The sequence below is a fragment of the Bubalus kerabau genome, chromosome 15 (assembly GCF_029407905.1).
Source record: "Bubalus kerabau isolate K-KA32 ecotype Philippines breed swamp buffalo chromosome 15, PCC_UOA_SB_1v2, whole genome shotgun sequence".
Classification (NCBI taxonomy): Eukaryota; Metazoa; Chordata; class Mammalia; order Artiodactyla; family Bovidae; genus Bubalus; species Bubalus kerabau.
This window is the reverse complement of record NC_073638.1, coordinates 83176436-83199626: the sequence shown is the minus strand read 5'-3', so window position 1 is coordinate 83199626 and position 23191 is coordinate 83176436. Positions and strand designations below refer to the sequence as shown.

The following is a 23191-nucleotide window of genomic DNA, read 5'->3' as shown; positions in this document are numbered from 1 at the left end:
GATCTTCCCAGTGCAGGAATCAAATCAGGGTCTCCTGTATTGCAGGCAGATTCTTTACCAGCTGAGCTATTAGGGAAGCACTTAATATGATGTGTGAAGTTTAAGCCATTAGCCAATTGCCAAAATATTTCAAATTAATAAAATCTGATTCAATGGGTCCAATTGTTTACGCAACCCTTCTAAACCAAAAGGAATCTCAAACTCACTATGACACATCTGAAATCATCTTTCTTATTCTTTCTAGAAAATCGGTTTCTTCTACACCATTCCCGCTGTTGCTGTACAAAAAAATGGAGTCATCATTGTTTCCCCTTTCTCTGATGTCTTACATTCAATACATCATGAAATCCATCCAACTCTATTTTGAAATATATCTAGAACTGGGTCCTTTTTCATTTTCTCTTTCACTACCTGCCTGCTCCAAGCCATCAGCTTCTGTTACATAGATCACGAGATTAATGCAAAGAAAAATGAAATTGGTGATATCATAGTGTACTAGACCTCATTCTCACATGTACGTTTTTGTTAACCTTGCCTTCATTTTGAGTCCTTAGAGAGATTCAGTCACTACCTTCTAACAGTAAGAATATCTTCATTGATTGTATTCTGTTAAGTGCCAGGCAATATTGTTATATCCATTTTACAGATGGATAAAATGAGGCTAAGACACCCTAGTTAGTACACAATGTCAATCAGAAAAAAAATGAATTCTTACTTGGTATAGCTGTAACATCCTCTATCTAAGTATGAAAAATTGGAGGAAGACATAAATGGAATATGACAGTGGAAGAAACTTGGGGCAGAAGCAAGTGGAATGCATGAGGATGCAGGACATTTGATTTTCTAGTCATCTGGAATTCCTCTAATCCACTTCTCAAATCAATGCAGAGACCAATTGTCAGTAATGCCTAAGGTGGATGTCGGGAGCCACGTTAGGCATTACTGACAACCAATAACTCTGTCCTAACCTTAATGTATACAATTCTACAGTGCCAGTTTGTATTATCTCTCCAGTTTGACAGTGAGTTCAAGGGACAATGGGTGGACAAATGATATCAAGTAATACCCAATGTCTGTCATCTAGTATGGGATGGAGCAGGAATGTGCATCCAGCTGTCTCTATTCTGAACTCACACATTTAACTTTTACTCCCTACATGTCTTTATTGCTTGTACAGGATTTACTACAGTATCCACTGTATTAAATGACATAATCTATGTATCCTATTATCTTTTGAGAAAATGAAAGCCTAGAACACGATATTCTAAACTATGATTTAGTAGAGTATAATACTGCTCAATACAATAGCAGTAATTGAAATGACATGAAGTAATTTACAGGGACCTATATTATTTCATAAATAGCCTGTCAGTGTTTAAAAATTTGAATAGTGATGCTAACACATCTAATTTAATAACAAATCCTGTGATTTTCCATAAGTTGCCTTTTGTCTATGAACTTTAATTTTGGTAATTTAAATAGAAGAATAGATAATTAAGATAGAAGATACGATTGTTTTAGCTCCAAAATCCTTTAAGCTAGAATACTCTATTTTTCACCAATATTTAAAAATTGCAGTTTGTTGTTACACCCATGTGAAATTCAAAGAATTCTTATACAAGGTATATATTGGACATAATGATAGCTCTAACTATGCTGCTAACAAGCTCCTCTTTTCTCATTGCTATAGGTCATTCACATACTGCACAAATGATCTCCAGGGACAACAGTACAGTCGTGATTGAGTTCATTCTTGCCGGGATAACTGATGACCCACAACTGCAGATCCCACTCTTTCTAGTGTTCACACTCATCTACCTCCTCACTCTGGTTGGGAACCTGGGGGTGATCACGCTGATCCTGCTGGACTCTCATCTCCACACTCCCATGTACTTCTTCCTTAGCAACCTCGCTCTGGTGGACTTTGGTTACTCCACAGCCATCACTCCCAAAGTGATGGCTGGATTCCTCACAGGAGACAAGGTCATTTCCTACAATGCTTGTGTTGCTCAGCTTTTCTTTTTTGGTGGCTTTCTATCTGTGGAAACTTTTCTCTTGGCCTTAATGGCCTATGACCGTCATGCAGCAGTGTGTAAACCACTTCATTACACCAACATCATGACACCAAGGGTGTGTGCCTGGATTGTCATAGGGTCTTATGTCTTTGGTTTCCTAGAAGTCTCTGTGCACACTTGGAACATATTCAGTCTCTCTTTCTGCAGATCCAATGTGATTGATCACTTTTTCTGTGATGCTACTCCTCTCCTGGCTCTCTCATGCTCAGAAAGCAACAGAAGTGAGATAGTTTTATTTCTTTTGGTTGGCTTCAATGTCCTCTCGTCTAACCTGGTCATCCTGGTCTCCTATCTGTTTATCTTTCTCACCATTCTGAGGATGCACTCATCTGAAGGACATCAGAAGGCCTTTTCCACCTGTGCTTCCCACCTCACTGCTGTGTCCATCTTCTATGGGACAGGTTCCTTCATGTACTTTGAGCCCGGCTCCCGCCATTCCATGAGCACAGACAAAATGGCGTCTGTGTTCTACGCCATAGTCATCCCCGTGCTGAATCCGCTGATCTATAGTCTGAGGAACAAAGAGGTCAAGAGGGCACTAAAAAAGGCTGTGGGGAAGGCAAAGTCTTCTCTAAGATTCAAAATTTAATTAAGTAGAAACACATCTCATACATTGCAATCAAGCTAGGGAAAATATTGACTTGGTAGACCAATAGTTTCATAAATTTTTGATATACTTCCTCAAATCCATTGTATGTATGACTTGATGTACATTTGATGTACTTCCTCAAATGCATTTTATGTAATCCAGTATATGATGCAAATGGCTTATATATATGATATCTCAGGAAAAATATTTAGAAAGTATCAACCTGAACTCAGTTATCTTATATAAAATTTCTCCTTAATTGCATTTCATTATTTCACATGATCAGCCCCACTCTCATTTCATTCAATGTATATTGAATAAATGCCCCAAAAAACATCATTTATGTAATCATGTAAGTTACACATTCATGAATGGGCAAAAAATGAGTTTAGTATAAATGAGATTAAGCTATTATTATATATTTATAATGCACAAGTGCGAGCAGCTATGACGGTGCACAAGTGTGGCCGAGAGGAGCTACCCCATGTCCAAGGTCAGGGGCAGAGGCCGAGAGTGCCAGGCTGCGACGGCGCAGGAGCAGCCAAGAGGAGCTACCCTATCGCGGCAGCTGGGTAGAGCAACCCCACTCCAACGAGCAGTGGCTGTGCAGGCACAGGAGGGCCTAGAGGAGCTACTCCACATTCAAGGTCAGGAGGGGTGGCAGTGAGGAGATACCCCTCATCCAAAGTAAGGAGCAGTGGCTGCGCTTTGCTGGAGCAGCCATGAAGAGATACCCCACGTCCAAGGTAACAGAAACCCAAGTAAGATGGTAGGTGTTGCAAGAGGGCATCAGAGGGCAGACACACTAAAACCGTACTCACAGAAAACTCGTCAATCTAATCACACTAGGACCACTGCCTTGTCTAACTCAATGAAACTAAGCCATGCCCGTGGGGCAACCCAAGATGGGCGGGTCATGGTGGAGAGGTCTGACAGAATGTGGTCCACTGGAGAAGGGAATGGCAAACCACTTCAGTATTCTTGCCTTGAGAACCCCATGAACAGTATGAAAAGGCAAAATGATAGGATACTGAAAGAGGAACTCCCCAGGTCAGTAGGTGCCCAATATGCTACTGGAGATCAGTGGAGAAATAACTCCAGAAAGAATGAAGGGATGGAGCCAAAGCAAAAACAATACCCAATTGTGGATGTTACTGGTTATAGAAGCAAGGTCCAATGCTGTAAAGAGCAATATTGCCTACGAACCTGGAATGTTAGGTCCATGAATCAAGGCAAATTGGAAGTGGTCAAACAGGAGATGGTAAGAGTGAACGTCGACATTCTAGCAATCAGTGAACTAAAATGGACTGGAATGGGCAAGTTTAACTCAGATGACCATTATATCTATTACTCAGGGCAGGAATCCCTTAGAAGAAATAGAGTAGCCACCATGGTCAACAAAAGAGTCCAAAATGCAGTACTTGGATGCAATCTCAAAAATGACAGAATGGTCTCTGTTCATTTCCAAGGCAAACCATTCAATATCACGGTAATCCAAGTCTATGCCCCAACCAGTAACTCTGAAGAAGCTGAAGTTGAATGGTTCTATGAAGACTTACAAGACCTTTTAGAACTAACACCCAAAAAAGGTGTCCTTTTCATTATAGGGGACTGGAATGCAAAAGTAGGAAGTCAAGAAACACCTGGAGTAACAGGCAAATTTGGCCTTGGAATATGGAATGAAGCAGGGCAAAGACTAATAGAGTTTTGCCAAGAAAATGCACTGGTCATAGCAAACACCCTCTTCTAACACAAGAGAAGACTCTACACATGGACATCACCAGATGGCCAACATTGAAATCAGACTGATTATATTTTTGCAGCCAAAGATAGAGAAGCTCTATACAGCCAGCAAAAACAAGACCAAGAGCTCACTGTGGCTCAGATCATAAACTCCTTATTGCCAAATTCAGACTTAAATTGAAGAAAGTAGAGAAAACCACTAGACCATTCAGTTATGACCTAAATCATATCCCATATGATTATACAGTGGAAGTGAGAAATAGATTTAAGGGCCTAGATCTGATAGATAGAGTGCCTGATGAACTATGGAATGAGGTTCATGACATTGTACAGGAGACAGGGATCAAGACCATCCCCATGGAAAAGAAATGCAAAAAAGCTAAATGGTTGTCTGGGGAGGACTTACAAATAGCTGTGAAAAGAAGAGAAGCGAAAAGCAAAGGAGAAAAGAAAAGATATAAACATCTGAATGCAGAGTTCCAAAGAATAGCAAGAAGAGATAAGAAAGCCGTCCTCAGTGATTAATGCAAAGAAATAGAGGGAAAAAACAGAGGGAAATACTAGAGATGTCTTCAAGAAAATTAGAGATACCAAGGGAACATTTCATGCAAAGATGGGCTTGATAAACGACAGAAATGGGATGGACCTAACAGAAGCAGAAGATATTAAGAAGAGGTGGCAAGAATACACAGAAGAATTGTACAAAAAATATTTTCACGACCAAGATAATCACGAAGGTGTGATCACTGACTTAGAGCCAGACATCCTGGAGTGTGAAGTCAAGTGGGCCTTAGAAAGCATCACTACGAACAAAGCTAGTGGAGGTGATAGAATTCCAGTTGAGCTAGTCCAAATCCTGAAAGATGATTCTGTGAAAGTGTTGTACCCAATATGCCAGTAAATTTGGAAAACTCAGCAGTGGCCACAGGACTGGAAAAGGTCAGTTTTCATTCCAATCCCAAAGAAAGGTAATGCCAAAGAATGCTCAAACTACCACACAATTGCACTCATCTCACACACTAGTAAACTAATGCTCAAAATTCTCCAGGCCAGGCCTCAACAATACGTGAACCATGAACTTCCAGATGTCCAAGCTGGTTTTAGAAAAGGCAGAGGAACCGGAGATCAAATTGCCAACATCTTCTGGATCATCGAAAAATCAAGAGAGTTCCAGAAAAACATCTATTTCTGCTTCATTGACTATGACAAGGCCTTTGACTGTGTGGATCAGAATAAACTGTGGAAAATTCTGAAAGAGATGGGCACACCAGACCACCTGACCTGCCTCTTGACAAACCTATATGCAGGTCAGGAAGCAACAGGTAGAACTGGGCATGAAACAACAGACTGGTTCCAAACAGGAAAAGGAGTACATCAAGGCTGTATATTGTCATCCTGCTTATTTAACTCATATGCAGAGTACATCATGAGAAACGCTGGACTGGAAGAAACACAAGCTGGAATCAAGATTGCCAGAAGAAATATCAATAACCTCAGATATGCAGATGACACCACCCTTATGGCAGAAAGTGAAGAGGAACTCAAAAGCCTCTTGATGAGAGTGAAAGAGGAGAGTGAAAAAGTTGGCTTAAAGCTCAACATTCAGAAAACGAAGATCATGGCATCCGGTCCCATCACTTTATGGGAAATAGATGGGGAAACAGTGGAAACAGCGTCAGACTTAATTTTTCTGGGCTCCAAAATCACTGTAGATGGTGACTGCAGCCATGAAATTAAAAGACCCTTACTCCTTGGAAGAAAAGCTATGACTAACCTTATCTAGGTCATATGCTATCGGCATATTGAAAAGCAGAGACATTACTTTGCCAGCAAAGGTCCGTCTGGTCATATGCTATCTGCATATTGAAAAGCAGAGACATTACTTTGCCAACAAAGGTCCGTCTAGTCAAGGCTATGGTTTTTCCTGTGGTCATGTATGGATGTGAGAGTTGGACTGTGAAGAAAGCTGAGGGCTAAAGAATTGATGCTTTTGAACTGTGGTGTTGGAGAAGACTCTTGAGAGTCCCTTGGACTGCAAGGAGATCCAACCAGTCCATTCTGAAGGAGATCAGCCCTGGGATTTCTTTGGAAGGAATGATGCTGAAGCTGAAACTCCAGTACTTTGGCCACGTCATGAGAAGAGTTGACTCATTGGAAAAGACCCTGATGCTGGGAAGGATTGGGGGCAGGAGGAGAAGGAGATGACAGAGGATGAGATGGCTGGATGGCATCACCGACTCAATGGACGTGAGTTTGAGTGAACTCCAAGAGTTGGTGATAGACAGGGAGGCCTGGCATGCTGCAATTCACGGGGTCGCAAAAAGTCAGACACAACTGAGCAACTGAACTGAATTTAATAAATTGATGATTTTGGTGTGTGATGAAACATTCTGAAATGTAAGCTTAGAACCAAATATCCTGGCTATAGTTTTATTGCTTAATGTTTTGTTTTCATTTTTGTCCTGTTTCATTGATAAAAAAAAAAAATATCATTATATGGTCATCTTTATTAGCTCAGTTTCATATTCATTGACTCACTGTCCAGAATTTACATCTTCCTCTGACAAGGAGGGCTTCTCTTATGGCTCAGATGGAAAGAATCTGCCTGTAGCTCAGGAGACCTGGGTTCAATACTTAGGTCAGGAAGATCCACTGGAGAAGGAAATGGCTACCCACTCCAATATTCTTTCCTGAAGAATTCCATGGACAGAGGAGACTGTTGAAGTACAGTGTATTGAGTCGCAAAGAGTTGGACACTACTGAGTGACTAACACTTTCACTATCATGACAATTTTAATTAAAAAGTAGACCAAGAAAAATTAGACCTAAAATTTTGTCTTAGAATATAAGAAAAAAATAGACTTCACTGTAGCTCAAAGGGTGAAGAATATGCCTGCCTGCGAGGCAGGGGGCCAGGGTTCGACCCCTGCATTGGGAAACTCCTCTGGAGAATGGAAAGGCAATCCACTCCAGTACTCTTGCCTGGAGAATTCCATGGACAGAGAAGCCTGGTGGGCTACAGTCCGTGGGGTCGCAAAGAGTCAGACATAACTGAGCGACAAACACAGTCCACAGTGCACAGTCCATAAGACAAGAGAAATAATAATAAAGGCATATTTTAGTTTATGGAAATAAAAATAACATTTCATTTTAAAATAAGACAACTCTGTCATCAGGTATTCAGTCTAGAACACATTTTATTTCCCTTCCTTCATGCATACAGTCAGGCTGCCTACTTAGAGACTGGCATTTAAGCTCAATGTAGAAGTTGACCTGATTGGTCCTTGTCAGTCTCTGTGAATAACCTAGTCTATGTCTCAATTTTCAGATGTTAGAAGACTACAAGTCATTCTGTGTTATGATAACAATTATGAAGACATCTTTTGAGCAATGTGAAGATTTAACACCATGATCAGGTAAGATTTATTTCAATTATTTCACATGAATTGTTCACCATCCAGAAATCAATCAATGTGGTAGAGCACATTAACAAATGAAAGGTAAAAGTCACATGATAATCTCACGGATGCAAAGGTCATGGGTATTTTGAAAGTAATTGCATTATACATAGATTTATTTGGGTAGTATAGCAATGTCAAGAAAAAGCATTTGACAAAATTCACTGTCCATTCATGATATAAAAATGTCATTAAAGTGGGTATAAAGGGAACATATCTCAATATGTAAAGGCCATTTTATGACAGACTGACACCAACTTACTACTCAACAGCAAAAATCTGAAGGCCTTCCAAGTCAATTTAAATTATTAACATGCTGTCTTACGGGCCTCCTATTAGTCCAGTTTTTCTAGCCATCTGAGGGGATCATCTTCCTGGTGTTGGACCCCCAGACTGGGGCACCTAACATGAGGCTCCAACCACTTACTCCCCAGGGAGGATCTTTGCCCTGTAATCCCCTCTTCTGTGGCCCTTTCCAGGGGCACAGGTCCTAACCTGTTTGTTTCACTTGCTACAAAAGTTTTCTTCCTACACACGAAGAAATGTCCTTGCAGATGTGATAGGAGTGTACGGTTGTTATCCAACATGCATTTTTATCACACGCTCTCGTTTCACTTACAGAAACCTTTAGAGTCACTTGTGGAAGATGTCAGTAATACTAAGTGTAAGAATGAGAAGGCATGGTCTCTCTTTACCACTTAGAAATGAATTACTTGGAAAACCACTATACCCTTATATGACTGTAAGACATCTGAGAAATATAGTTTCATCCAAAGATATGAAATATGCATAAAAGGGAAGCAAGATTAGTATTGGGTTAGAATAAAGCTGGAATACTTGCCATTTGCTAGATTTTACTCCAATGGGGCTAAGATTTCCAAATTCAAGGGACACAATAGACACAAAAAGCTATTTACTTCCAAAGAGAAAGAAAAAATATCCCATAGCATTTATGGAAGTAATGTCTGAGGCTTTGCAGTTCGATGCCCCAGCCTGTGTTTTCCTTCCTGCTCTGATGTCCACATCAGCTGCTTCCAAGTTAATAGTATCTTTTTATTTTTGAAAACAGATGGGTATACTGTAGAAGAAATACCAACTCATACACCCTTGACTTTGCTTAGCTAGTTTCCTAAGTACTTGGTCCCCACAGGTAAGATTTTCATTAAAATATTTGGTACATGAGGCATGGACCTGTGGATGGATCACAGGAGAATTTGTTCCTGAAATCTTCATGTCAGACTAACCCCCATCAAGACATTTGTCATCTGACCCTAAAGCCCCTGTGTGTGTGTTACTCGTTCAGTGTTCAACTCTTCAAGACGCCATGGACTGTAGACCACCAGAATCCTGTGTCCAGTATTCTCTCCAGGCAAGAATACTGGAGTGGGTTTCCATTTCCTTCTCCAGGGATTTTCCCAACAACAGGGATTGAATCCAGGTCTCCTGCATTGCAGGCAGATGTTTTACTTTCTGAGCTATTAGGGAAGCCCCTTAAGTCCCAACCTGATTTACTGAAACTCACTAGAGTGAGAATAACCTGGGGCCCCGGGCACCTTGTTCACTTGATTTCATTTTATTACAAGGGGGTTTCAGTGCTGGAGGCCTTTTCCTTCACAGTCACATTGCTGCAATATGTAAGTCAGAATGACTTGGATAGCACTCTCTGACAACAAGAGGAGTCTTTTATGTGGACTGAGTGATTTACTAAGCATTTCACATCCTCCATCTTACTTCATCACCAAACCACTCTATGAAACATCAGGGGTGGGAATCACTAATTCCATTTTAAAAATACAGAAAGTGAGGCTAAGGGTAGTGAAGGATTTCACTTTTGTTCCCATCTGAAATGAGAAATCTAGAAGTGAGGGGTTTTGAGGTTTAATGTGCAGGGCCAAGGAATCCACTTATGATCCAACAAGTATATTCAAATTAATGAGATAAGATAATTCAAAAGGTACAATCTTGTAGTTATAAAGTAAATAAATCATGGGAGCTACAGTGTACAGCATATTGACTATAGTTCATATGCCTTTATTGCATATTTGAAAGTTATTAAGTGAGCAGATCTTAAAATTCCTCATCACAGGGGAGAAAATTGTAATAACTATGTATTGGAATGGATGCTACCTAGACTTACTGTGATGATCATATTGCAATGCATACAAGTATCAAGTCATTATGTTGTACATCTGAAACTGATATAATATGTCAATTTCCCTCTATTTAAAAGAGGTAATTTAAGAGCATACAAAGTGGAAACCCTAACCTGCTTTTCCTATTAAGTTTTCATCTAACCTCATCTTGTAATTTGGTTGGGGATTATAGTGCTGTGACGGAGAAGGCAATGGCATCCCACTCCAGTACTCTTGCCTGGAAAATCCCATGGACGGAGGAGCCTGGTAGGCTGCAGTCCATGGGGTTGCTAAGAGTCGGACACGACTGAGCGACTTCACTTTCACTTTTCACTTTCATGCATTGGAGGAGGACATGGCAACCCACTCCAGTGTTCTTGCCTGGAGAATTCCAGGGCTGGAGGAACCTGGTGGGCTGCCATCTATGGGGTCGCACAGAGTCAGATACGACTGAAGCGACTTAGCAGCAGCAGTAGAGTGCTGTGACTTGAGTAGAAAAAAATTAGTAGAAAAGGAATTGGGATTGCATCCTGGAGTAGCTTTGGAAAATATTGACCATTGCTTTGCATATTTAAGCCATCTAGTCATCTTTTTAACAGTTAGAAAACAACAAGTGTTTTATATTATCACACATTTGATACCTAAATATATTCATTTCAATATATTTTAGTTTAAAAAGGAAATTGTTGTACTTTGACACTTAAATTAATAACTGATACAGTGGGTTGAAATCTCCCTCTTGTTTTCTATTCAACACACCAATTTTTTATTTCATTTTTTTCTTTCCTTTTGACTAAAGTTATCTCAGACTAAGTAGCTAATCTTCCTTTTTTGTCCTCTATTATTGCAACCTTTGTCCTTCACTTATTAAGTTGTACCTTAATATTTTAAATTTTCTTCATTGTGAAAAAAACTGTATAACATTTTTATTCTTACTGATTCTCACCCCTATGTTTTTATTGTCAAATATTTTAACTTTACATACAATTAAAACTTTAGAAGATTTTTTCAACAGTATTTAAAGCACTTGATATATTTATTTGTGTTATCACCATATTAGCTTTTCCAGTATTTTTCTAATTTTTCTCTATTTTCAATTCTGACCACAATGCAGTAAAATCAGATCTCAATTATAGGAGAAAAACTGTTAAAAATTCCAACATATGGAGGCTGAACAACACGCTGCTGAATAACCAACAAATCACAGAAGAAATCAGAAAAGAAATCCAAATATACATAGAAACAAATGAAAATGAAAACACAACCCAAATCCTATGGGACACTGTAAAAGCAGTGCTAAGGGGAAGGTTCATAACAATACAGGCATACCTCAAGAAACAAGAAAAAAGTCCAATAAATAACCTAACTCTACACCTAAAGCAACTAGAAAAGGAAGAAATGAAGAACCCCAGGGTTAGTAGAAGGAAAGAAATCTTAAAAATTAGGGCAGAAATAAATGCAAAACAAACAAAAGAGACCATAGCAAAAACCAACAAAGCCAAAAGCTGGTTCTTTGAAAGGATAAATAAAATTGACAAACCATTAGCCAGACTCATCAAGAAACAAAGGGAGAAAAATCAAATCAATAAAATTAGAAATGAAAATGGAGAGATCACAACAGACAACACAGAAATACAAAGGATCATAAGAGACTACTATCAGCAATTATATGCCAATAAAATGGACAAAGTGGAAGAAATGGACAAATTTTTAGAAATGTACAATTTTCCAAAATTGAACCAGGAAAAAATAAAAAATCTTACAGACCCGTCACAAGCACGGAAATTGAAACTGTAATCAGAAATCTTCTAGCAAATGAAAGCCGAGGTCCAGACGGCTTCACAGCTGAATTCTACCAAAAATTTAGAGAAGACCTAATACCTATCCTACTCAAACTCTTCCAGAAAATTGCAGAAGGTAAACTTCCAAACTCATTCTACGAGGCCACCATCACCCTAATACCAAAACCTGACAAAGATGCCACAAAAAAAAAGAAAACTACAGGCCAATATCACTGATGAACATAGATGCAAAAATCCTTAACAAAATTCTAGCAATCAGAATCCAACAACACATTAAAAAGATCATATACAATGACCAAGTGGGCTTTATCCCAGGGATGCAAGGATTTTTCAATATCTGCAAATCATTTGGGAAATTTTTTTCCTAGAAGAACCTCCTTCAATATTTCTGTCAGGATAGACCTATAGGCAATTGGATCATTCCAGTCAATCTTGAATTGGTTGCTTATGCTGAGAAATCTGCAGTCAGTCTTACTGTAGCTCTTATGAAAATAACGTTTAGTTTTCTTCTCTGTCCGCTTTTCATATTTACTTTTGGACTTTCATTGAAAATATGATGGTGAATCTGAGGAACACGGGAGTATTTTGAATGATATTGCTACATATATTCTCAAACTTCTGCTATATAAAATGTATAGGAGTTCCTTTAAAAGTAGGTCCAGAATTAAATAAAGTTGGGAAAACGTTGGATTTGTCAAATCTAAACTTAACTTTAGAATCACAGATAAGTAAATACCCATGAAAGTGTTACACAGCATACTACAAATATTTGAAAAAATATTACCATGTTGAAGAAATAGATTCCCATGGGTCAATTTTTGAGCAAGAAGTCTTATTGTGATTCACTTCTACCATATACCAGTTGTTCTGTACTGTGTATGAACACCTTTCTTAGCAGAATAACGTAAAGTTTAAATGTCATACTTAGGATTTCTGTAGCCTGATTTCTCATATGTACCTGCTGTCTGTTTTTGGCAAGTTATTTAACTTCTCAAATGTGTTTCTTTTTCTTATTTTTAAAAGATGATAGTAATAATGTCTCTCTGGAAGTTTTTGTGAGTATTGTATTAGATTGAGCTGGGCATATAATATATGCTCAGCAGTCATATATATTTCATGCAAATAACATACAATCTACATTATATATATGAAAGTGGAAGTCACTCAGTCGTGTCCAGCTCCAAGACCCCATGGACTATACAGTCCATGGAATTCTCCAGGCCAGAATACTGGAGTGGGTACCTGTTCCCTTCTCCAGGGATCTTCCCAACCCAGGGATCGAACACAGGTCTCCTGCACTGCAGGCAAATTCTTTACCAGCTAAGCCAAAAGGGAGCTCATATTGTATATACATTATATACATATATATGTATACACACACACAAATATACTATTAATGAAGACAACATTACAGTCATTCTAAATGCTAAGAACAACTGACTTGTAATTTTCTGACCATAATCATCACTTTTTATTTGTAGCATAATAATTTGTATGCATGTTTTATATTAAATTTTAAAGCATAAGCTTCTAGGTTTTCTGGGGAAAAAAGGATTTAATATGTTGTGCATTGTTAAGGGAGACTTAATAAAAGAATAACAATAAGCAATAATAATATTTTTGAGTGATTATCACTTTAGGCACTGTAATGAGATTATATATAAAAGTTGCCTTCCAAGTGTATTATGATACAATGATGTGAGCAGTAGTATCATGCCTATGCTACACATGTTTAGAGTTTCCTAGTACAAAATGGGGAATCTGGTACTTATATGTCTGCCTGAACTTTATATGCTCATCTCTCTCACACTATATAGATGTTGCCAACCATGGACTTAGAGGAAAGATTCTAATGCATTTCTAGTAATAAGAGTAGCAGCTGTTTCTTCCAGGATGAGAACAGTAAAGAACCGACACTGGTAGTCAAAGATGGTCTCAATCCTCTGGTGTATGAGCATTCCACTCAGTCACGCCTCCGTAGTGCAGACATTACTCAAATTGTTACCAAGTCTAAGCTTGCTCTGCTCAATGCATGACAGGCCAATGAATTGGAGAATGAATTACAGGCCAATGAATCAGAGGCAGTTTGGGTGACTGAGAAGATACAGACTAATGTCTCAAAATATCCATTTTATGGGGTCTGGATGCCAAGTTCTTTTATGGATCAAACAAAGTGAAAATTCCATTAATCTTGCAAATATATCCAAGTGTGGCAAGCCTCAGGCAGAGGATGTGTTAATTTCTCCCTTCCTGGCATCTCCAGATGGACAAGGGTCTGAACAAAGGCTCTTTAGATCAACAGTCGGGCAGAGGAGCAGGATTCTCTGAGGTGGGCCTTTATGTATGATTTTAGCAACTGAAACAACTAAAAGCAAGTCAAAGAAACAGAATCAGAGCTGATTTTTCCCCTGCAACAAGAAAAATTATCACAAGGAAAATTCTAGGAATTAGTGCACTGGGGCTTTTAAAACTGATGGGCTGTAAGAAATAGATTTTAGGGATGATAGATTCTCCTTGAGAAATACATTATGGCTTGGCACACAATGATGCATATTTCCAAATTAGTGGGAATAAAATGTATTCCAGTCTGAACCTAGTCGTCAGTCCCAATGGTTTTTGCTTTATGCAGGACAGGATTTCAGTTATTCTTGCCAGTTGTCCACACTGGTCTTATGGTCCACACCAATCATTCCTCCTGATGATTTTGGTCTTTGGGATGGGCATTTTTGTTTGTTTGCATTTGTTTATGAATTTTTGTTCTGAAAATGACATAGAAAACAAACTTTCAAGGGACAAGTCTTGCTAACTGTTCAGTAGACGTTGTGGGTTCTTTAGATTCTGCCAACTTCTTTGACAACTTGAAGACACCATAGCTTTTCACTTTGTTTGGGCAATCCTTCCTATGCGCTGGAGAAGGAAATGGCAACCCACTCCAGAATTCTTGCCTGAAGAACTGCAGGGACAATAGAGCCTGGCGGGCTACAGTCCATGAGGTCGCAGAGTCGGCCACGACTGAGCGACTATCACTCACGCTCACTATGTTACCTCTATCCATCCTTCATGCATTGGCTGAAGTGTTGATTCTCTGAGAAAACCTTCTGCCTGTCATTGAAAGTATGTTTTTATGGGACTTTCCTATAGTGAAGTGAAAGTCTTTCAGTCGTGTCTGACTCTTTGCAACCACATGAACTATATAGTCCATGGACTTCTCCAGGCCAGAATACTGGAGTGGGTAGCCTTTCCCTTCTCCAGGGGATCTTCCCAGCCCAGAGATTGAACTCAGCTCTCCTGCATTAGAGGTGGATTCTTTACCAGCTGAACCACAAAGGTTCCCTATAGTAGTCAGTGGTTAAAAATCCACCTCACAATTACCTAGCAATGTAGGCAACAGATTCAATCCCTGGTTGGGAAGTAAGATCCCACATGCAGAGGAGCAGCTGAGCCTGCTTGACACAACAAAAGACCCCGCTTCATGCAACGAAGATCCCACCGGCCAACTAAGATCCGACACAGTCAAATAAATGAAGGTTTTCAAAAGTAGATTTTCATAATTCATTCTCATGTGGGCACCTTGTTCTAACTATAATTGTGTATCCTTATTTGTGAGTTTCCTTGATGTTTGTCTTCTCCTATAAACCTGAGCATGTGAGACTATGAATATGGTTGTTTTCCATGGATATTTACATCCATGGTCAGCACTATGCCTAAACTCATCTGGGACCAATAACCAATTGAATGAATGAATGAATCAGATCAGTTGCTCAGTCGTGTCCGACTCTTTGCGACCCCATAAATCGCAGCATGCCAGGCCTCCCTGTCCATCACCAACTCCCGGAGTTCACTCAGACTCACGTCCATCGAGTCAGTGATGCCATCCTGCCATCTCATCCTCTGTCGTCCCCTTCTCCTCCTGCCCCCAATCCCTCCCAGCATCAGAGTCTTTTCCAAAGAGCCAACTCTTCGCATGAGGTGGCCAAAGTATTGGAGTTTCAGCTTTAGCATCATTCCTTCCAAAGAAATCCCAGGGCTGATCTCCTTCAGAATGGACTGGTTGGATCTCCTTGCAGTCCAAGGGACTCTCAAGAGTCTTATCCAACACCACAGTTCAAAAGCATCAATTCTTCGGTGCTCGGCCTACTTCACAGTCCAACTCTCACATCCATACATGACCACAGGAAAAACCATAGCCTTGACTAGACGAACCTTTGTTGGCAAAGTAATGTCTCTGCTTTTGAATATGCTATCTAGGTTTGTCATAACTTTCCTTCCAAGGAGTAAGCGTCTTTTAATTTCATGGCTGCAGTCACCATCTGCAGTGATTTTGGAGCCCAGGAAAATAAAGTCTGACACTGTTTCCACTGTTTCCCCATCTATTTCCCATGAAGTGATGGGACCCGATGCCATGATCTTCGTTTTCTGAATGTTGAGCTTTAAGGCAACTTTTTCACTCTCCACTTTTACTTTCATCAAGAGGCTTTTGAGTTCCTCTTCACTTTCTGCCACAAGGGTGGTATCATCTGCATATCTGAGGTGATTGATATTTCTCCCGGCAATCTTGATTCCAGCTTGTGTTTCTTCCAGTCCAGCGTTTCTCATGAATGAATGAATAATTCTTATCAATGGTGCAAATGTTTGAGATGAAGTAAGGCATGCAATTCTGTCTGAAATCCATTTGGCTTAATAACAGACTTCTGTCCCTGTTACTCCATGTTTATGCCAATATGCGGCCCTAGAGGTAAGGATGTAACTTGATTTTAGCATCATCAAAGAGAATTAATACAAGTCATGTTAATACACTCATGGTCTCCCTCAGCAACCAGAACTGGATTCCTATGCACAGATTCATCACTTTTTGTCCAGTAGTCTGAGATAAGGCCCTATTGTTGCTCTCATGGGAGCTTTGTCCCCTGAGAGTTCCATGGGTTTATAACTCTCTTTTTCAGTTCCCAATAACCCCATTTGACTTTATATGTAATAGACCAAGTGCCGGAGTTCCTTGAGCATTCATTCATTCATTCCACTAATTGTCAATGGTGTCTATTACCTTCTTTGGCCTTTACCCAGAGTGGGATCTCTCCAAACTGGGAGCCTGCAGTTATGACCAGGGCTAATACCTGCAAATGCTCATGACTTTGATTGTGATGATCACCATTTTCAGGACACTACAGGGATTCTCTTCTGTTCTCATGCCAGCAGTAGTCTTTTAGCAAGAGTGTTGTTTGGGGCTGCCTTTCTAATCTCTCCATTTTATAGATGAACATATAGTGACTTAAAGCAATTAGGTGACTTATCTGAAGGGACAGATCAGCAACTCCTACCATACAGTCATGTTAGCTACCTCTGTGGCATTGCTTTTTTTTCTCATCCTCTCTTGGCTGTGAAGAACTTTTTCCTTTTGATCAAAGACTAAGAAGAACATCTCAGTTGAATGTTTCTCATCTTTTATGAATTGAATTTCTGATTTTAGACTCAATTGTGAAACCAATGAACTTGGTTATTCATTGTTCAGGGAGCCGGGTAAGCCTCCAATCAAATCTACAGTCTGTATATGTTTTCTGAGACAGAGGTAAGCAGGAAAATATATCAAGCCACCCATTTCCCTCCTGATTTAATCATAACTGAATACTGAATGTTTTTGCAGCATATTGGATGTTATTATGTGTCTGTGATTTTTAATGACAGACTGTGTTACAAATACCATGGAAATTCTTAAGAGGGATCTGTATTTATGTTGTAAAAAAATAAAAGGAGCAAGAGGGTCTTGAGTCCCTGCTTTGCTACACATGAGCTTGTAGACCTTGGACAAGTTGTTAAACCTTTCTCAATTTAGCTTCCTCTCTTGGAGTATGGTAATATTAGTTAACAGTGGCTAATCCCAAGATCTTTGAGCGCATCAAATTAGATCTGAATTTGAAAATTTATTATAATTTGGAGAGTACATTTCTCTTTAATTAAAAAGAGAAAGAATAGAAAGAAATAAAATGAGGGGGACCCAGGCTAGTCACCAACTATAAAAATGCACTCAAATGAGAGGCATAAAAAATCATATCAGATGAAAGAATATAAGAGAATGAAGTCATCTGAACTGTTGTTATTATTCTGAAGTTTGCTAGCATTAGACACTCAGATTAATTATTAGATATATTGGCTGGTGATTTATAGTGTAAATGAGACCATGGTACCACCCCACTGGACTGAGAGACAAAAATAATGCTCTCTGCTTGGGAATAAAGAATAGTAATATCCCAAATAATCATCATTTTATATATTACTCTTGTACTTCTATACTTTCTGATCAGGGAATACGTTTTTTACATCATTCTAGACCTTAGAATGGAGAAGGAAATGGCAACCCACTCCAGTGTTCTTGCCTGGCGAATCCCAGGGATGGGGGAGCCTGGTGGGCAGTAGTCCATGGGGTTGCACAGAGTCAGACACGACTGAAGCAACTTAGCAGCGGATCTTAGAAAAGCACACAAGCTGATATGCTGTAAGGACTTAGGTTGGAGAGAGAATGAATGTTGGATGAATTACTGAACAAATTCCAGCACTTTATGTGGCTTATTAATAGGTGTTATTGATAATTCATATAACTTTTAAATATAGAAGTAATCTCGCATACAGGGTTATCGCTACCATCTTTCTAAATTCCATATATATGTGTTAGTATACTGTATTGGTGTTTTTCTTTCTGGCTTACTTCACTCTGTATAATCGGCTTCAGGTTCACCCACCTCATTACAACTGACTAAAATGTATTTTTTTTAATGGCTGAGTAGCAAAAGAGACACAAATGTATAGAACAGTCTTTTGGACTCTGTGGGGTGGGGGGGAGATGATTTGGGAGCATGGCATTGAAACATGTATAATATCATATAAGAAATGAATCGCCAGTCCAGGTTGGATGCAGGATACAGGATGCTTGGGGCTGGTGCACTGGGATGACCCAGAGGGATGGTACGGGGAGGGAGGTGGAACGGGGGGTTCAGGATTGGGAGCACGTGTACACCCGTGGTGAATTCATGTTGATGTGTGGCAAAACCAATACAATATTGTAAAGTAATTAGCCTCTAGTTAAAATAAATAAATAAAAATAATTTTTTAAAAAGTAATCTTTCCTTTCCTTTTCTTTCATGATAGAGGGAGGAGAGGAATTTTATTGTAAAGACATGTGGGTATATTTCTTGTTACTCAACTTGTATTCAGAAAGATAGTATATTAGCTAAATTCCTAGTAGCTAATTGCATGTTTGATTCCAAAACCCACAATTTTAATTTCTCCACATTACTTGTGAATAATGCACACAACAAATCAGTTATTCATGAACAGGCCAATATTATGAATAACATATTTCATGCCCCAGCTGGGGTAGAGTGACTATATATAAAATACTAGGAGAATATTTCTTGGTGATCAAGAACTTGGGCTTTGATTCAAAATGACATGACTTCAAATATCAATGCTGCTACTTGCTAGATTTATGGACTTCATTGTGTAACTCTTTGTGAGCAAGCTTCACTTCCCCATTTGTGAAATGGGGATAGATAATACGTCACAGACTTGGGTGATAAATCAATGTAGGTATAATACACACATATATTTCAGGTACCTTGAAAATAGAAAGTAGTCAGTAGTTTCTGACTATCATTTAATTCATTATTGAAGTTTGTACATCTGCTTATTTAGTATTGATGATGCATATGGGAGATGAATCCAAAATTAAGATGAAACAATTTATTACAAGTAACAAAGTGATCGATGGTACTCCATAGGTTAAAACAGAAAGGTACTGTCTAGAGAGTAGGAGTTTTTGAAGACTTCATGGAGGTTTTGAAACTCATGTTATTCTCTGAAGAACAAATTTGGATTGTACTAAGTGGGATTGACAGCCGGTCATCAGCATAGCCAGAAACTCTCCTCTGGAAGTTCCCTTAACCTACTGTCCAGCTGAAATCTATGTCCTGGGACAGAGCTTCCCTAGCGACCACCTCAGTGGTGACATTCTCTCTCCCCTCTCTTCTTAGTGCTGTACTGTTCCCTGATCTTGACTTTACAACATTATCATACTCTGATTTTTTTCCTCCAGGCTCCTTCATTTAGGTTTTAATTGTCTTTTCTAGTTTTGTTAATTTAATATGATATGTCAAATTTAAACCATTAGCAAATTGCCAATATAGTTTTTTGGATGGACTGATGCTGAAGCTCTAAATCTTTGGCCACCTGATGTGAAAAACTGACTTATTGGAAAAGACCCTGATATTGGGAAAGATTGAAGGCAGGAGGAGAAGGGGATGACAGAGGATGAGATGGTTGGATGGTATCACCGACTCAATGGACATGAGTTTGAGTAAACTCCGGGAGTTGGTGATGGACAGGGAGGTCTGTTGTGCTGCAGTCCATGGGGTCGCAAAGAGTCAGACATGACTGAGTGACTAAACTGAACTGAATGTAGTTCAAATTAATAAAATCTGATGCAACTGGTCCAATTTTTTATTCAACCTTTTTTAGCTAAAAGGAATCTCAAACTCACCACGTCTAATCTGAAATCATCTTTCTATTCTTTCTAAAACATCTGTTTCTTCTACACCACTCCCTCTGTTGGTATACAAAAAATTGAGTCATCATTGTTTCCCATTTCTCTAAAGTATTACATTCAACACATTGTGAAATCCAGCCAGCTCTATTCTGAAATATATCTAGAACTGAATACTTTCTGATTGCCTCTTTCACTACCAGCCTACTCCAAGCCATCACCATCTGTTACATAGATTAATGAGATTAATGCAAAGAAAAATGAAATGGGTGAAATCATAGTGTACTAGACCTCAATCTCACATGCAAGTTGTCCTTATCCTCACCTACATTTTGAGTCCCCAGATATTCTGTCACAACCTTCTAACAGTAAGAATATCTTCATTGATTGTATTCTGTTAAGTGCCAGGCAATGTCGTTACATCCCTTTTATAGGTGGATAAACTGAGGCTAAGACACACTAGCTAATATGCAGTGTCATTCAGGGAAAAACAATGAATTCTTACTTGGAATAGCTATAATGTCCTCTATGTGAGTAGACAATAAATATTGTATGAAAAGTTGGAGGAAGGCGTGAGTGGAATATGATGGTGGAAGAAATTTGGGGCAGAAACAAATAGAATGCATCGGGATACAGGACATTCGATTTTCTAGTTACCTGAAATTCCTCTAATCTTCTTCTCAAATCAGTGCATAGACGATAACCTATCCATAATACTTAAAAGCCTGCAATGCCAGTTTGTATTATCTCTCCAGTTTGATAATGAGTTCAAGGAACAACTGATGGACAAATGATATCGAGTAATACCCAACGTCTGTCATCTAGTACAGGATAGAGCAGGAATGTGCATCCAGATGTCTCTATTCTGAACACACACTTTTAACTTTTATTCTCTAGATGTCTTTATTCCTTGTACAGGATTCACTACAGTATCCCAATCTGTGGAAATTACATATTCTTTGTATCCCATTATCCTTTGAGACTACTGAAGACTAGAAAATGATATACTAAACTATGTTTTAGTAGAATATAACACTGCTCGATACAATAACAGTAATTGAAATGAAATGAAGTAATTTACAGGATCCTATTTTACTGAGTAAATAGTCTGTCAGTGTATAAAAATCTGAATTGTGATGCTAACATATCTAATTTAATAACAAATCCTGTGATTTTCCATAAGTTGCCTTTTGTCTCTGAGCTTTAATTTTGATAATTTATTAAGATAGAAGATAGGGTTGTATTACCTCCAAAATCATTTAAGCTAGAACAGTCTATTTTTAACCAATATTTAGAAATTACAGTTTGTTGTTACACCCATGTGAAATTCAAAAAATTCTGATACAAGGTATATATTGGACATAATGATAATTCTAACTCTGTTGCTAACAAGCTCCTCTTTTCTCATTGCTATAGGCCGTTCACATACTGCACAAATGACCCCCTGAAGAACAGTACAGTCGTGACTGAGTTCATTCTTGCCGGGATAACTGATGACCCACAACTGCAGATCCCACTCTTTCTAGTGTTCACACTCATCTACCTCCTCACTCTGGTTGGGAACCTGGGGGTGATCACGCTGATCCTGCTGGACTCTCGTCTCCACACTCCCATGTACTTCTTCCTTAGCAACCTCGCTCTGGTGGACTTTGGTTACTCCACAGCCGTCACTCCCAAAGTGATGGCTGGATTCCTCACGGGAGACAAGGTCATCTCCTACAATGCTTGTGTTGCTCAGCTTTTCTTCTTTGCTGTCTTTCTCATTATGGAAAGTTTTCTTTTGGCTTCAATGGCCTATGACCGTCATGCAGCGGTGTGTCAACCACTCCATTACACCAACATCATGACACCAAGAGTGTGTTCCTGGATGGTCATAGGGTCCTATGTTCTTAGTTTTCTGGAGGCCTCTGTTCACATTTGGAACATATTCAGTCTCTCTTTCTGCAGATCCAATGTGATTGATCACTTTTTCTGTGATGCTACTCCTCTCCTGGCTCTCTCATGCTCAGAAAGCAACAGAAGTGAGATGGTTTTATTTCTTCTAGTTGGCTTCAATGTCCTCTCTTCTAACCTGGTCATCCTGGTCTCCTATCTGTTTATCTTTGTCATCATTCTGAGGGTGCGCTCATCTGAAGGACATCAGAAGGCCTTTTCCACCTGTGCTTCCCACCTCACTGCTGTCTCCATCTTTTACGGGACAGCTTCTTTCATGTACTTTGAGCCCGGCTCCCGCCATTCCATGAGCACAGACAAAATGGCGTCTGTGTTCTACGCCATAGTCATCCCCGTGCTGAATCCTCTGATCTATAGTCTGAGGAACAAAGAGGTCAAGAGGGCGCTAAAAAAGGCTGTGGGGAAGGCAAAGTCTTCTATAAGATTCAGAATTTAATTAAATAGAAACACATTTCATACGTACCAATCAAGCTAGGGAAAATAGTGACTTGCTAGACCAACAGGTTTATAAATTATTGATGTACTTTCTCAAATCCTTTATTAAGTGTATGATGAAAAGAAAAATAGTTTAGGTAGTATCAACCTTGAACTTAGACATCTTATATAAAATTTCTCTTTAATTGCATTTCATTATTTCACATGATCAGCCCCACTCTCATTTCATTCAATGTATATCAAGTAAATGCCCAAAGAAACATCATTTATGGAAACCTCATGTAAATCACACATTCATGAATGGACAAAAAATGAGTTCAGTATAAATGAGATTAGGCTATTAGAATATATTTGTAATATATATTATATAATTTTATAAAACAATGATTTTGGTGTCTGATAATGCATTCTTAAATAAACTTGGTGCCAAATATCCTGGCTATAGTTTTATTGCTTAATGTTTTGTTTTCT

General features: G+C 39.0%; 2 protein-coding genes across 2 annotated transcripts; both read left to right on the top strand.

Annotated features, from left to right (window-relative positions):
- The first annotated feature begins 1710 nt into the window (after window positions 1-1710).
- Window positions 1711-2664, top strand: LOC129628600 (olfactory receptor 5B12-like). Its single transcript, XM_055548050.1, has one exon. The coding sequence runs from the start codon at window positions 1711-1713 to the stop codon at window positions 2662-2664; it is 954 nt and encodes a 317-aa protein (XP_055404025.1).
- Window positions 2665-7815: 5151 nt separating this feature from the next.
- On the top strand, window positions 7816-22721 carry LOC129627957 (olfactory receptor 5B12-like). Its single transcript, XM_055547385.1, has 2 exons — window positions 7816-7823; window positions 21749-22721. The coding sequence occupies exons 1-2, from the start codon at window positions 7816-7818 to the stop codon at window positions 22719-22721; spliced, it is 981 nt and encodes a 326-aa protein (XP_055403360.1).
- Window positions 22722-23191: the final 470 nt, after the last annotated feature.